At 38.1% G+C, this 16,704-nt stretch overlaps 1 protein-coding gene across 5 annotated transcripts in view; it reads right to left on the minus strand.

Annotated features, from left to right (window-relative positions):
- LRIG3 (leucine rich repeats and immunoglobulin like domains 3) overlaps positions 1–16,704 on the minus strand; it is an 85,749-nt gene that overhangs the window by 14,422 nt on the left and 54,623 nt on the right. For 4 of the 5 annotated variants that reach the window (XM_083365239.1, XM_083365237.1, XM_083365236.1 and 1 more), the window contains 8 exons: positions 14,680–14,823; positions 12,533–12,676; positions 12,175–12,318; positions 11,632–11,775; positions 8,278–8,358; positions 7,022–7,093; positions 4,648–4,719; positions 3,283–3,446 (listed from right to left, as the gene is read on the minus strand). In XM_083365239.1, coding sequence (XP_083221365.1) covers positions 3,283–3,446; positions 4,648–4,719; positions 7,022–7,093; positions 8,278–8,358; positions 11,632–11,775; positions 12,175–12,318; positions 12,533–12,676; positions 14,680–14,823 — 965 coding nt within the window. The remainder of the gene's footprint in view (positions 1–3,282; positions 3,447–4,647; positions 4,720–7,021; positions 7,094–8,277; positions 8,359–11,631; positions 11,776–12,174; positions 12,319–12,532; positions 12,677–14,679; positions 14,824–16,704) is intronic. The other variant, XM_083365238.1, reaches the window with a different exon arrangement.

Consider the following 16,704-nt stretch of genomic DNA (forward strand, 5'->3'; position numbering starts at 1 on the left):
GAGGACTACTCGTTGAGTACGGTTTGCCAGCCAGCTACAAGTCCATCTGATGGTGATGTTCTCTATACCACCTTTTTGTAGCTTACCGAGCAGTAGGTTGTGGTCTATTTATCAAATGCCTTACTGAAATTTAAGTATACTACGTCCACAGCATTTCACTGGTCTATTAGTTTAGTTACTTTGTCAAAGAATGAAATAAGATTGGTTTGGCATCATCTGTTTTTAACAAACCCGTATTTTCTGGCGTATAAGATGACTTTTTAACCCATGAAAATCTTCTCAAAAGTCAGGGGTCGTCTTATACGCCGGGTGCTGAAACTTTAGGGACAGGGCTGGCTGGAAAACCTGGAGTGGATCTCCCATTTGGTCTGCAGAAGCTGCAGTCTGTGATTTTTTACAGGCTGGGAACTGGGCGTCTTTCCTTCTAAAGTTGAAGAGCAGCTGCAGTCTATCCCAACTTGAAAGGCAGGTGGGGAATGCAGCAGCCAGAGCAGCTGCTTAGCTCTAAGGACACATTTGACTCAGGAACTGGGTGGGCGGGCTGGCTGGAAAACCTGGAGCGGATCTCCCATTTGGTCTGCGCAGGGAAAGCTTTAGAGTGAATTAGGAAAAGTTTAATCCACTTGCACTGTTTTATGTTTACATGTTTGATAACAAACAGCCGTATGTTTATAAGTGACAGTTTTCCTACTAAGTACCTGCATGTCATAAGCATTTGAATTAAAATTACCATATTAAAATCAAATCTTATGTTTTTTAATTTTTATTTGGTGTGCGTTGGAAGAGGAGTAGTCTTATACGGCGAGTATAGCCCAAACCCTATAATTTAACAGGAAATGTACGGGGTCGTCTTATACGCCCAATCGTCTTATATGCCCACTCGTCTTATACGCCGAAAAATACGGTAGTTATAATTTTGTTTGCTTCTAGTTGTTCGCAGATCTGTTTTCTGATTATCTTTTCTAGGATCTTCCCAGGTATTGATGTTAAACTGATTGATCTGTAGTTTCCTGGGACTGTTTTTTTCCCTTTCTTGAAGATGGGAACCACATCAGCCCCTTTTCAATCCTCAGTTACTTCTCCAGTGCTCCAAGATTTATGAAAGATGTGGTGCAGCGGTTCTGAGATAACATCTGCCAGCTCCTTCAGAACTCTGGGATGTAATCTCTCAGGTCCCAGTGATTTATATTCGTCAAGGTCAGATTGTTGTTCTCTTAACATTTTCCTGCTTATTTTAATTTTTGTTTCTAATTTGTCTTTTGCAGTGGTTTTTTTGGTATGTTGGGCTATAGTTTCTTTTTTTGTGAAGACTGATGAGTTAAGCTTATTCTATTATTATTCTATTCTTTACATTTGGTTAGCCTAGTAAAGAAAACTGAAGTTTGTCCATCTCCTGAAATAAACTGCACAATAATATTAATTCAAATAGTAACTCTTCTAAATGGCATGCTGGGAATTTATTTTAAAACTATTAAGAAGCCAGGTGCTGCAAATGCTATTACCAAGTATCTTATTTTATATAAGATATGAAGTGCTACGACTGGATGCTTGGCAGTTGGTTACCTCTACTTCAGTTCAACTGAAAGTTATGAACAGTGGAATAGAATATTATATATAAATTACTTTGCCTCTTCTTTTAATAGAGTCTTAAACTGTTGGAGAAAACAGTAAAACAAACATGAGAAATTACACTGATGCTTAGGTAGTAAAACCATTATTTCCCTTTCTTTATCAACTTGATCTCTTGCTATAATGAAAGTCCAATGTGCTTGGCACTTATTTCTAACTGAGTACAAGCTCACTTGGAAATTAACCGTATAAATGCGGCGAGAACAAGATTAACTATTAGATTTAAGATGTGAAGTTTCTCCTGGACCAGGGCACCAATAATATTTTCACAGAGCAGGTCTCCCTTTCTTGATGGAAAGCACCACAGTCACTTGTTTGAATTACAACATGCTGGACTAAGGTGAAGCTTAAGCCAATAAAGGATATTTTTAAATCTCATTTACCCTCACAAACTCTGTGCCTTTTAAAGGCATTTTTCTTTCAGGCTTCCTTTCCAGTTTCCTGACTATTCTTCAGATATAGTAATATGTGCCCTTATTATGGAAATATCAACCCTCCTATCTGGACTGGAACAGTCCAAGACCAACTGATTAATCTCCTTTTACATAACATACTAATTATTAGATAACACTGCAAACATAAAGTGTTTTTCTTGCAATTTTTCAATTGTGAGCATGTATCCTTTCCATTCAGAAATGCAATCTATAAGATGTAGGGAACCAGTAGTCCTTCTGTGTTATTAAACTTTCAGAATCCCCAGCTACAACAACCATGATAATAGTTGTTGAAAGTTGTAGCATATCAACATCTGGATAACGCTAACTTTCCCAGTGTAGCTGAGATAGTCTTATGACATTTAGGCAATAAGAGGTGATGCTACAACTCTGAAAAATACCAAGCCAGAAGATGGACAGTGCCATGCTAAATGGAAATAAATATAGCATATACTTCCTAATACTACAAGAATGTTAGAAACACAGAGTATACTGAGAAGACAGCAAGAAAAAAAAGAATATGGTTGCCCTAATTACATAAGTATAGTCAGATATAAGAAAGATTTCTTTTAATGAGAAAATGGACAGGGATTCTGGAGCCATATTCAGGATTCTCAAGCATTTCTAGATTTGTGGGTTTTATTGTTGTTTTGTGCTGTTTATTGTCCTATTGTTTTCTCCTTGATAATGAATTGCTGTATCAAACTATTACTCTTTTCTTACTGTAAGGGCCAGTCAAAGATAGTAATAAAAAATATTTGATTTGGTTTGTGAGGAAGAGAAGAAGGAGGAGGAGGAGGAAGAGGAGGACTGGATCTGATTATTAGTTAATCATAATCATATTTAATCATAGTTCATAATCATATTTCACAAGTGAAAATGTCACGCTATTTGCATTTGAGAACACTAAACTTGCACCAATTTAAACATATTAAACTACATTTCTTACCTAACAAATATATGTATTTTACGACCCTAGCATATACCGTACATAAGCCACCTTCACTGTAGAAATATGCATGCATGATCAATAATTACATGTGATTCCCAGTCTGAAATTGCTTACTGTAATATATGCAGTTCATAGTACATGAAGAGTTAGAAGAAAAAGATTATCCTACACACACATATAGTGAAAGAGAATTAATTATAAAACATTAAAGATAAATCTTGTTAACTCTCTTTTAGACAAGAGTTAAAAAGGACAGTTTAAACTTACCACATACAAAACCTTCTAGGCTGACAGCAAAAACATTTCTTCCTTTTAATGCCTGAGGATGGGCACATGTGGCATTTACAAAAGTCTGGAATGTATTGTCTATTAGCCATTCAGGTAGCCATTTCAGCTGGCAATCACACAAAAGGCTTGATGTATTTATATATCTGGAAAACAAACAGGAACACATTAGAATTGTAAGAAAAATAGACCTCTACATCTGAAGGGAACAATATTAAAAATAACCCAGTGGATAAACAAACAACAAACTGATGCCCAACATCTTGCTCCATCATAACATATCAAGACAGTAACAAGTAACTCTCACATGATGGTCTTTCCGTCCAGGTTCCTAATAACAAGCTTTGCATTCTTTAATAACATATGCCTACTAGGGTCGTGCAGGGTCTCAAAGTTAAAGAGAAAAAATTGATTGAGAGCTTGCATGGGTGCACATGTAGCAATTTATAGGAACTCCTTAAATTATACATGTGTCTTCCCAGACATGTGACTCTGGGAAAAAGATTTAACTGCTTCAAGGAATTCTGCATATTTCAAAGCAACTTTTTGTCTTTAAAACTAGAGCCTTAACTCTTCATGATGGCCCAATTTGGAACCTGTATTCCATGATGATCTCTCAAAGCTGATTTCAACTCATATCAAACTCATTGAAACTAAAAAAATCCTCTGCACTCTATCAACACAAAACACATTTGAGAACACTAAGCATGCACCAAACATATTAGTATCTACAGGATTTTAAATAGGGTGTGATACAGAAAGTATGCCTACAAAACCTAGAATTATCCTGAAGAAAAATGTGATATTTCACTAATTAATTTTACTTTTCAGTATGAAGTCTTAAAAATATTGTTGCTTGAATTCCATTAAACACATGCTTTTTTCAGGGTTTCAGAACAAGAAGTCAATTTCCCCTCTTTGTTTTATTTTAGTCATGGTGAGATCTGATATCAGGGTATTTTCCACAGTGTGAGAACTAGGTCTCACAGTTCTTTTCACAAGTGAGCAACCTCCTCCCCCTTATTTCATTGTGTCTTAATAAATGGAAAGACTCCTCCAAATTAACCTAAATGTAATTTCATGAAAACTTCCATGTGATTTTTGGGGAGAGGGAGAATAATACAGATGTGACTTACCACTACCTCATTCTGGGATTTGTTCCAACTGTCTGGTTCCCATCTCTCACCTTGTGATTTCCCAATGCAAGTACTAAGTCTAGATTTAACTTTTTTTAAAGCTTAGCTTAGGTCTCATAAATACTGCAACCTTAGATAAACTCAACTATTATTGGGTATTTTTAACTAAGTGAAAGCTCTGTTGGAGGAGACAGATAGATACCGTACTTACAATTCTTTAAGATTCTTCATTTGTAAAAATGTGTTTCCTTGAATTGACATGATTGCATTGTTACTCAGATCTCTATAGGAGAAAAGAATAATGCAGATCAACTTAGGGCAAATTATATTCCAAAAAGGAGAAAATAGACCATTTGTATCTCATTGCAATTAGACAGAACAATTTACCAATATTTCTGGATAAAAATAACATTAAAAATGGTAAAGGTAAAGGTTCCCCCGCACAGGCATGCTAGTCTTTTCCAATTCTAGGGGCCGGTGCTCATCTCTGTTTCAAAGCCGAAGAGCCAGCGCTTGTCCGAGGACGTCTCCGTGGTCATGTGGCCGGCATGACTAGATGCCAAAGGCGCACGGAACGCTGTTACCTTCCCACCGTAGTGGTCCCTGTTTTTCTACTTGCATTTTTACGTGCTTTCGAACTGCTAGGTTGGCAGAAGCTGGGACGAGTAACAGGCGCTCAGTCTGTTACGCGGCACTCGAGATTCGACCCGCCAAACTGCCGACCATCTGATCGACAAGCTCAGTGTCCTAACCCACTGAGCCACCGCATCCCTAAAAAATAACATTAGGTAAGGGAATTCTTTTGATGAATTAAAAAAAGAGATTTCAATTTTTTAAAAAAAACTGTAAACGTGTTTGGATTTTTAAGAAATTAATACAGATAGTCCTCGACGTACAACAGTTCATTCAGTGACTGTTCAAAGTTATAATGAATGGCACCAAAAAAAGTGACTTTTGACCATTTTTCACACTGATGATCATCGCAGCATCCCCTTGGTCACATGATCAAAATTCAGAAGCTTGGCAAGTGACTCATATTTATGATGGTTGCAGTATCCCAGAGTCATGCAATCACCTTTTACAACCGTCTGACAAACACAAGTCAATGAGGAAAGCCAGATTCACTTAACAACTGTGTTACTAACTTAATAATAGCTATGATTCACTTAACAACTGTGGCAAGAATGGTCGTAAAAAGGGGCAAAACTCACTTAACAAATATTTCACTTAGCAACATAAATTTTGGGCTCAATTGTGGCCATAAGTTGAGGACTACTGGTATGGCCTAAGGAGGGAGAGAGGAAGGAAGAAAGGAATGATAAAAAGGTGATCTTAACTTCACTTTGTGTGTCGGTTTTCATCATTTTTTTTTATAAAAAAGCCCTTTTTAATTCTTTAAAGTCTTTAAAGTCTATCTAGCCTCTTGTTGCGGGTGAAGAAGGAGAGTGCAAAACTTGGGTTGAAAGTAAACATTAAGAAAACCAAGATCATGGCATCTGGCCCTCTCAATTCCTGGCAAATAGATGGGGAAGAAATGGAGGTAGTGACAGATTTTATTTTCCTGGGCTCCAAGATCACTGCAGATGGGGACTGTAGCCAAGAAATTAAAAGACGCTTGCTCCTGGGGAGGAAAGCCATGGCAAATCTAGACAGCACACTAAAAAGCAGAGACATCACCCTGTCAACAAAAGTGCATATAGTCAAGGCTATGGTCTTCCCAGTTGAAATGTATGGCAGTGAAAGCTGGACCATAAGAAAGGCTGAGCGCCAAAGAATTGAAGCCTTTGAACTATGGTGCTGGAGAAGACTCCTGCGAGTCCCTTGGACTGCAAGGCGATCAAACCGGTCAGTCCTAGAGGAGATCAACCCTGACTGCTCTTTAGAAGGCCAGATCCTGAAGCTAAAACTCAAATACTTTGGCCACCTAATGAGAAGGAAGGACTCACTGGAGAAGAGCCTAATGCTGGGAAAGATTGAGGGCAAGAGAAGAAGGGGACGACAGAGAATGAGGTGGCTGGATGGAGTCACTGAAGCAGTAGGCGTGAGCTTAGATGGACTCCAGAAGATGGTAGAGGACAGGAAGGCCTGGAGGAACATTGTCCATAGGGTCACGATGGGTCGGACACGACTTCGCAACTAACAACAACAAGTTGAGGTTCAAGGGTAAAACATGATTGATGTACTTCCTAAAATGACAGAAGTCGATACTTCAAAGAAACTTTTACTGCTACAGGCTTTATTAAAAGCTCCAAAAAAACACAAGGATCTAACTTACTCACTTTAATAATAGAAATGAAAATAAAGACAGTTTAGAAAGTAAGTGTACTCACAACTACCTATAATGTAGATTTTCCAATTGTAGATAAATGCTAGCTGGACTGCATCACACTTGTCCTTTCATGGATCTTTTTAACAGTGACCTCCATTTTACGCCTAGGGTAAAACTATTTTTAATCCCCAACCCAGAAAAAGTATTCAATTTTTGCTTGTGGACAGTGCATTGCCAGCCCCTAAGCAATCTTTTTAATATTAGCACCACTGTACATTTTAGTAACTTTATTTAAGAATAATTTTGAAATACTTACAAGTGTTCAAGTGCATCCAGACCAGAAAATGCTTTCTTGGTAATAGATCTAATTCTGTTTCCTTGGAGAAGCCTGGAAATATAATACGTAACAGATGTAATAAAGTAAGTATATCTGGAGATTTTGATAATACCTTTGGAGCCATATTTTATCATGTTGCAATTATTTGCCTTTTAAGCATCTTCCTGCTACAATGATTCCATTTGCTAAATGGGTGCTTTTATTTTGGTTCAATAACTAAAAAGATGAAGGCATTTTAAAAATGTTTATTAACCTAATTTGGTAAAGCAATTATTTTAGGAATCCACACAACCCATCCCGTTTTTCCACCTGTTGGAATCTAAAGAAAATATATGCATTCTAATGAAGCTATAAAATGTTGTCTCTGCACACAACTAATCAGCATTTCAATGATGTAATTACTTAAATATCTATAAGGAATTAAAATAAGACATTTTGTAGTACTATATGTGACACTAAGAAATTATTATTTTTATATATTGCTTTTATTGATTATGTTTTCAAGATAAAAAGCAATGAAAGCAAGATCAATTTAAAATCAAAAACATCCTGTAAAATATACCCCAAATAATAGCATGCTATGAAATAGAAATATGTAGAGTAGTGATTAAAACAGATTTAATCATTATTAAGCGAGAACAGAAAAGCCACAAAATCAACAGCAAGAAGTTGAATTATATATCAAATCGTTTTCATATTTTTGCATTAGAAAGATAGTATGTCAAGGATGAAACTTTGGCTACAAAGTCTCATAGCATGTTATTTACATTTCCCCATCTCCATCTTAGCTAGTTTTCACACTCCACATTACAAGAGAAATAAAATGGATGGGTTTGAAAAGAAAATTCCAGTTAGCTTTGTGCTACTAATGATGCAAACACTGAAAGTACTCTAAAGGTAGCGTCAAAGAGAAAACATAAAAGCAGTGAGCAAACAAACATCAAAGTTAAATTCACACTGCAGGCAGCTGCCAGCTGGTCTAATATCAACTAATACTATCTAATTTCCCTACATATTATGTCTGGCTATCAGTGATTTATCATTTCATCTGTAGTTGTTGTTTTATCTATGGACTTTTATGGAACCATAATAATAACTATTATTGCCACAAGAATAACAATGATATTAACAATGATAGTAATTATAATTTGCAGGAACTAGTGTCCTTGATATAGTTTCATATCCAAGACCACAGAAGAAATATTTATCATTACTCAGAGAGAAGTTATACTTACAGCCATCTAAGTTTGTCAAGTCCAGAGAAAGCACCATTCATATCTTCAATTGTCCATGAGATTTCATTATTTTTAAGGTCTCTGTAATGAGGGGAGGAAAAGATTTTAAATCAGTCCTAAAATATGAAAAAGGTACACCTTTTTTTTGAAATCACAACTTTAATTTATGTAACTCTTAGTTTATAATCTTTTGTGTGTGTTTCTGTGTTTCTGAGTCAATATTGACTCCTGGCAACTACCTAGAGAGGTTCCTGCAGTTTTCTTGGCAAAGAAGTAGTTTCCATTATCTTCTTCCTAGGTCTGAAAAAGAGTGACTGGCCCAAAATCATCCAGTTGACTTTATGACTAAGGAGGGACTAGAAGCAATGTGTCCTGGTTTCTACCTTACTACACTACCTGAATTTTTGTCTGCGGTTTAGATTATGTATTAATACTTGTTCTGTGGGGGGAAAAGGACTCAGTATACTACCGTGTTTGCCCCAAAATAAGACCCGGTCTTATATTTTTTTGCCTCCAAAAGAGGCATCAGGTCTTATTTTTGGGGGATGTGTTACCTGCTTAACTTAGGACTGCCGCAGCCAGGCCTTCCATTCTCCAACACCTGTTGAGCCTCTGCCTGAGTTCTTCTGCGGCCGCTTGCAGCCCCCCACCACATTCCACTGGTGTCACCAGTTGCAGCAGGCCGCGAGGTTCATTGCACCATTTATTTATTTATTTATTTTATTATATTTATATACCGCCCTTTCCCAAAGGACTCAGGGCGGTTTACAGGGTGATTAAAACAAAAAATACAAAAGTTAAAAACAGATTTAAAAAATTATATCCGTCCCTGAACAAATAAAACCCCAGTTAAAATTAAAATTAAAATTCTCAGCCTGGGCCAGAGAGCTCTTCAGGTCCTGGCGGAACGAACGGAGGTCGGGGGCGGTCCTAAGCTCCATTGTGCATGCTCGCAATCAATGCAATGGGCCTCATGGCCTCCTGCCGTAAGTGACAGCACCGGTGCGATCAGTGCAATGAGCCTTGTGGCCTCCTGCTGCAACTGGTGGCACCGGCATGATTGGCATGATGCACTGTGTGACCTCCTGCCACGAGCAGCAGCACTGGCGCAATAAGCCATGTGGTGTCTTGCTGTGAGCCACAGCAGTGGCGAGCCTTGCAGCCTCCAGGTGCAAGCAGCCGGTGGCAGCATCGTGAAGTGCCATGTGGCATGCGGCCGCAGAAGAAGTCAGGCAACAGCAGATGTCAGGGCATAGGAGGCCTGGCTGCAGCGGACCTAAGGAAAGTGGTGTGGGACACATGGGGCAGCTTCAGCCCCCCACCCCAGCTTGTTTTTTATGTGTGTGCCTCGAAACAAAACTAGGACTTATTTTGGGGGTAGGGTTTATATTGGGCACACCTATAAAAATCAAGCTAGGGCTTATTTTCAGGATAGGTCTCACTTTCAGAGAAACATGATATTCAGTTCACTAAGCATTGATCACACTTTATCTATGGTAGTTCCATCTGCAAATCATAAACTAAAATTCTATTTTATGGTATCTTTGTAATTTTAATGCTATTACGAAACATATAGGGCTTTTATGGATCATAAAAATACTCATCAGAAGAGCTACTATGCCAGTAGCAAGGGGTGAGGGGAGTTAAAAAGTCAAGCAGGCTAATTGTAACAGAGGCTTAACTGTTGGATTAATGTACATGGATGGTACCAAAGACCAGACATTTCTTACACTAAAAAACAAGCTATTATTGTCTGATTTACATGTCATAATGTGAGTTGGAATACAGATATTCCCATCAACGGAACATGTAAACATCAGTGCATGTAGGCAACAATCGCAAGTACTGTAAATGGGTGAGTGCTTTTATAACAACAGCAACAATAAATGATGTTGCTCGTGGTTCCCATTCTTTTCCATTATGCCATTATGCAGATTACAACACCATCACTGAAAGCTTTTCAGTGGTAAGCACACAACTAGAAGTTGGCAACAATGCTCCAGTGAGTATCATAGGATATATGACCTGCCCCCAAATAAGCAATGTCTAAAAATCCAAAATTACTGTGAGCAGTTTTATATCCAAATACGTTTTATTCCTTTACAGTTTCCATCATCCCTTAAAATATTAACAGAATCCACAATGGTCTGAGAATCAGTATCTCCAGTTAATCAAATTAACAAACTTCTTCAAACCCTGAAATAAGTTACCCAGACCTAATCAACATATTAAAAGATAAAATCTGTAGATACAAATAGTACTAATTAAATTAAGTCTCCCAACAGAACTGTATGTTCACAAGTAAATACTCTCTGTCTCTCACTCTTTCTCTCTATCTCTCCCAGTACATAGACACTTCCACACCCTGGACAAGCTCCCTCTATAAAAGTTTGGCACTGTATCCTGTTTTTCTGTCTGCCTCTAAAAGCAAATGGTTTTGCTTTCAGGAATAAATATTTCTTCTTTCCTCACAACTGTCTAGATCTCATTTTTATTTATTCTTGTGCAACCCTAGCTTGAGTTGGAACCCCAAATTATTCTTCTGACATTATAATATTTTTATGTATACGAAATTCTATCTTCAAATATCCCAATATTTTGTGTTCCTTCCCAAAATTTTGCTGCTGGAGTTTCACCTTTTCCCATGATGGTACTGTATGATATGTTCTGTATTATAATTCCTTATTTCTATAACAATCTGTCTAAGTTTTTAACACATAATTTAAAATGGAAATTCATACAAAAGTAAGCAATATGTTGTTTTTTTGATACCTAGACAAAGAATGAATTTTGGTGCTTTTAAAAAGTCCTTGGTTCCAAGTCAATCTGTATTAAGAAAACTGCACCTATTACTGAGTTTTCCTTCATACGTTTCTGAGACCCATTACAAAAAGACAACATTGTTTTATTATATCTTAATGTCTTTTATATGGAGTAGTCCAGTGTTTCTTAACCTTGGAGACTTTAAGATGTATGGACTTCAACTCCCAGAATTCCCCAGTCAGCAAATGATTGAGAAACACTGAAATAGTCTTTAGTTCTCATAATTTTCTTAAGTTTTATATAATGTAGAATTATGAGTCACCCAGAGTTAGTTGCTGAGATGGGTGGCTATAGAAATGAAATCAAATAGATAGATAAGATAGATAGATAGATAGATAGATAGATAGATAGATAGATAGATAGATAGATAGATAGATAGATACATACATACATACATACATACATACATGCAAAGAATCACTTCATTGAGATGGGTGGCTATAGAAATGAAATCAAATAGGTAGGTAGGTACATATGTACATACATAAGTAAATGCCAACAGTCACTTCGTTGAAACTTCTTGAAACTTACAGAGTTTGTAAACTGGATAATCCCTGGAAGGCACAATCTGCAATGTAGCTGACTTTGTTGTTCCCAATATTCAGCCTTACTAGTAGGCTTAAACCAACAAAGCTTGAATCTTCTAGTTTTGCTAAGTTATTGTAAGTTAAATCACTGCAAATTAAAAAAATGGGAGCAAATGTTGGTTTTAAATCAGCATAAACAAAATATTCAAGCTAAGAACGCAACTTCTTAATCAGTTTCAGAATAATTTATTTTTAATACAAGTTTGTGGATTATTTTCCATGACATGTAATATTATTGCAGAACTAGTTTCTTTTATTTGATATTACAGTAGCAAAGTCAAAATTGTTACTGGTACAAAGCAACACAATTGGCTTCAGTTCTTACAACAAAGCATCAATGAATTCAGCACATGCACATAAAAGCAAATGTATTGTCATCATGTAGTCATTATCCAATTGTTTTTCCAGTCATACTTTGGCCTGCACCTTACTTTTAAAACAGAGGAGAGCCAAATACACACACTCACACCACAAACTCACTACTCACAGCTCACTGAGTTTTTGGCAAAACTCCCAGGCATCAGGTCTGATCCTGCTGATTGCATTTTGGCTAAGATGAAGCTGCTGTAACATGAACAAGCCATAAAGCCAGCCTTTGGAGATCTCTGTTAGGTTGTTATGATCCAGCTCCCTAAGAATACAAAATGAAAAACCAATTTATAGCTGCAAGCTTTAACCATTAAAAGGTAGAAAAAAAGATCAAGTATCTTTCTCATACAAACTAGAAATTTTTTTATCATTTTGCATTTTGTACATAAATATTTTATGAACAAATTAGTCCTCAAACACAATTAATTGTAATATTCAGAATTATTCTTTCTTGAAGACTGAAAATATGTACTTACAGAATTTCCATATTACTTAATCCCCAAAAAGCTCCATCCATGAGCCAAACAAGCGCATTTTTCTGTATTTTTAATGATTTCAAAGAAGGCAGTCCTTGAAAAGTAAGTCCATCTATTTTTTTAATTCTGTTGCGACTCATCTCTCTGAAGGGAAAAAATATTCCATGTTATTGTAGATAAATTTCAGTTTCTAAGCACCGTGTGTGTGGCCCTATGTCTTTATATGTTTAGAAGAAGTACAAACCAGACTCTTCAACTAGACTTCTCTTAACAAAAAAATATTGAACTCTAAGGCATGACAGTGCCAATAATTTTGGTTAACTTTCAAACCTATTTTACTTTTTTGCCAGGAATTCAGGGGGTTCAGTTAACATTTTAGGAAGTTATTTGCTATCCATGACTATGTGTGCGTCAGTGTGCATTTGGTCCTACTTCTGATGTTCTCTTATGGAACATTTAAAATGTTAGTTAGATTTGCTGTACATGACATCTTTTTTCAGCACCTTAATTTTTACAACTATGTTCTATATGAATCTTTTCTGTCACTTCTATGGTTGTTATTCCTTTTACCCATGTAAACTCTAGAGCATTTTTTCCTTTCCCCACATCTTAAATCTTCTGTAATTTAAAGTATTATTAATGAATTAAAAAAGAGTAATTCAGAAAGCTCATGCTAGCTTTACTGTGATGCAGCCTCTCTTTTAAGCTTTTGCAGTGACTCTTACCAAGCCCCTCAAATACCAAATTGTTAGCCTTCTACATATTCAGGTTCTTGATATTTTTATTTATTTTAATTTTTGGAATTGGTTTATCTGTGGGCAAACCACTGGCTATCCATTTTTCATGGAATTTTGGTAAAAATCGAGAAATTAGCTTTTCCTTGGCTGGGCTTATACACAAAAATATATGGTAGTTTAACAAAGAAATTCTGTTAATAGTAGTGAATGAGCCCAACTGTGGATAAGCTGAACACAATTTTGGGGTGCACTTTGACACCTAAAATTCTCAGGTTATTATTGAGTATACACAGTAAGTACAATGCCATGTGAGGTCATGTAAATCTTGAAATATTTTATTCTCTCATAATTTTTTTAGAAATTAAAGGAAATATTGGAGCTCTTTGATTACTACCTAAGGGCACCATGGATGCCATATTGCAGGGGTGTCAAACTTGCCATGTCACATGACGTGTCACAACATATCGCGACTCTTTTTGCATTGCTGGCAATGGGGTGGGCATGGCTTTGGTATGATGAAACTGGCCTGTGGGTCGGCAGTTTGACACTCCTGCCATAGTGCCTTTTCAGCACTGTGTTATGGACATCTGGTCATTATTCTTGAAAACTTGGTTCTCCCATTTCATATTTTGAATTCCACTAGTCACTGAATCAAGAAGTTGGATTTTAATAATGATAGAAACATTTCTTCTGAAACTGTTATTTATATATTTCCAGGCATTGTTATACCTTATTAAAGTTTTAATTAAACTTTCAGTGACTTACTGTGTTTCCTACCCAGATTATTTCTGAGTTCTGTGAATGTGCCCCCAATTGAGACCCATTGCTTCTGTTTATTAAGCTTTCTTATTCTGTACTATACAACTACTTCTTATCTCTTTGAGAGGCAAGTATTTCTTTGCATCTCTAATATCTGACACTTCTCTACTAGTTTTCTCACATTGCAGTTTACACATACAGCATTTTTATCAGTTTCTCACTTAACTTTTCTTAACAAAAGAAGTCATCAAGGAGGTTAGTTTAATCTGAGAATGGGATGGTGAATGATGAGGGTTGGGCCATGTGGAGAAAAGAAGTAACTTCTTTTTTTGGTACATCCAGTCTTTCACAATTTTCCCTGTCAATATTTTTAGTGATTTACTAACAATGAGAGAAAAGAATCTAAAGAAAACGTCTTACCTTCCTTCTATACAACACTATAAAACACAATAGCATTACAAGTATCTTAATCCAGGCAATGCAAACAAAATAAATTAATATAAACATTCAGAAAGTGAACCGGAATTGTATTTTTGCTGCATCTAAATCTCTCCTAAGCTTATGTGATTGCTAATAGGGCTAATGCTCAACCACTGAAGGAAGCCTGCATATATCACTGAAAGGAACAAGGCAGTTGGAGGATGTACTCACAGATGTTGGAGGTGGGGAAGTTTAAACATCTTCTGTGGAATGGTTGAAAGGCGGTTCTTGTTCAGCTTCAAGACTTGAAGCGTGTTAGTCAAGTTGTCAAAAATGCCTGGTTCCAGTGAAACTATCCGATTGTTGCTAATATGGCTGGGAAAAAAGGAAAGAATAACATATCTGGAAATGTTTAAATTCTGTACCCAAATCCTAATCATCTGCTGTTTGCAACTACTCATCTTAATCTTCATTTTAAAATTCTTTACCCCATCATTAGATAAGCATCACTTTGAACGGCTCTTAAAATTCAGAGAATCCCCCGCATTGATTCCAAAGAAATATATTTTACACTTTACATTAATCCTGAAATGACAGTGATAATAGAATAGAATAGAATAGAATAGAAGCTAGAAAGGATGGTGCCACTGCCCGTTCCGAGGTGAGCGCGCACGTCTCCGAACGGGCGGAGGTGCGTGCTAGTTGGGAAAGCTGCTGCGGCCCATTTGCAGAGCTGCCGCCTTCAGAGGAAGGCGGCAGCCTGTAAACAGGCCGCGGCAGCTTTCCCAACGGATGGCGCCACTGCCCGTTCCAAGAGGTGCGTGCGCACCTCCGCCTGAATGAGCAGTGGCGCCGCTCATTGGGAGAGCTGCTGCAGCCCGTTTGCAGAGCTGCCGCCTTTAGAGGCTCTGCAAATGGGCCACGGCAGCAGGTCTGTAAACGGGTGGCGCCACACGCGCACCTCTCCAAACGGGTGGAGATGCGCGCGTAGCTCTCCAAACCTTTGGAGAGCTGCGCGTGCACCTCTCCGAATGGAAAGTTGCTGCGGCCCGTTACTAAACTCTACATATTGCAGAGCACACATAACTTGCCAGTTTCTAAGGAAACTGGGCAATTTTTCCACTCAAAATGTGGCGCTGAACTAAGCGATGGCAACGGAAATGCTATGGACTTGCACTTCCGTATTTCATTGCGTTTAAGAGGCCAAAGAAAGGCTGGTTTGCTTTTTAACAAGTGCCAAGCAGTTCCTGACGCGACTCGGCTCTCAGAGGCTCCAGAAAAACCAAACCCGTCAGCTGTTTAGCTGGGAAAATTAAGTCCTGGGAGTTCTTTTTATAGCCACAAAGCAGCAGGAAAGTTCAGAGTAGGCGCGGTTGGGCCTCTCAGCGCTACCCTTCATGTAGTCCTGCACAGAGGTCCCCTTTTTCTGCTTGGGAGAATGCGAGGCTTCGGTGACCGAGGCCGCGATCGCGATGGGTAAGGAAAAGGGAATCGGGCTTCTTTCAAGGGTTTGTCGTATCTCTGCCACCCCCCTCCAACCAGTCTCACCCCTTGTGCTCTTTCTGCTGCGTGGGAGGCAGAAATACTGGGGTAGCCAGCACTGCCTGAGGGCTGATCGTGCTAAATTTCTGCCTTTCTCACAGTTATTAAAGCAATGAATGGCACCAAGAAGAGAGGTGGGGTTCTGCCATTTTGTCAAAATGGGAAAACGTCGAAGTTGGGGAGCAAGTTCCTCGGAACTCTTTGGGACTTTTTAAATTAAATCAGCACAATACTAGGCTGTGTGGAGAGCTGATGCAATGGAGGAGGGCTGACAGTTTGTAAGGTTTGGGCTTTTATGTCGAGGGGAAAAGAGCACTTTCACAACAGGATCTTTTCTCGTAAAGAAAAAACAAAAGGCTCATGCTCTGTGTGATATTACGGAAGATTACGGAAGCTTTGCCAGAAAATTTTATGCGGGTGGTTGAAAGATGGCATCACAATAAGGAGGTGACCGTTTGACTGGGTGCCAGATTAATGTCGGCTCTGCAAATGGGCCGTCGCGCAATCGGTTCCATCACACATAAAGTGGCAACTGCGCACGCGCGTCTGCGCACGCGCAAGAAACAAAACGTTTTGCACATGTGCAAAATGTTTTTTGCACATGCGTGTGCATGGACACATGCACGCGGCTCCCACTTTTTTTTATGTGTGATGGAACCGGTTCCCAGTGGCTCTTTTGCTTTTTCAGGTTGCCGACCCCTGACCTATACCATC

This window comes from Vipera ursinii, assembly GCF_947247035.1.
Source record: "Vipera ursinii genome assembly, chromosome: 6".
In the NCBI taxonomy this organism is placed as follows: domain Eukaryota; kingdom Metazoa; phylum Chordata; class Lepidosauria; order Squamata; family Viperidae; genus Vipera; species Vipera ursinii.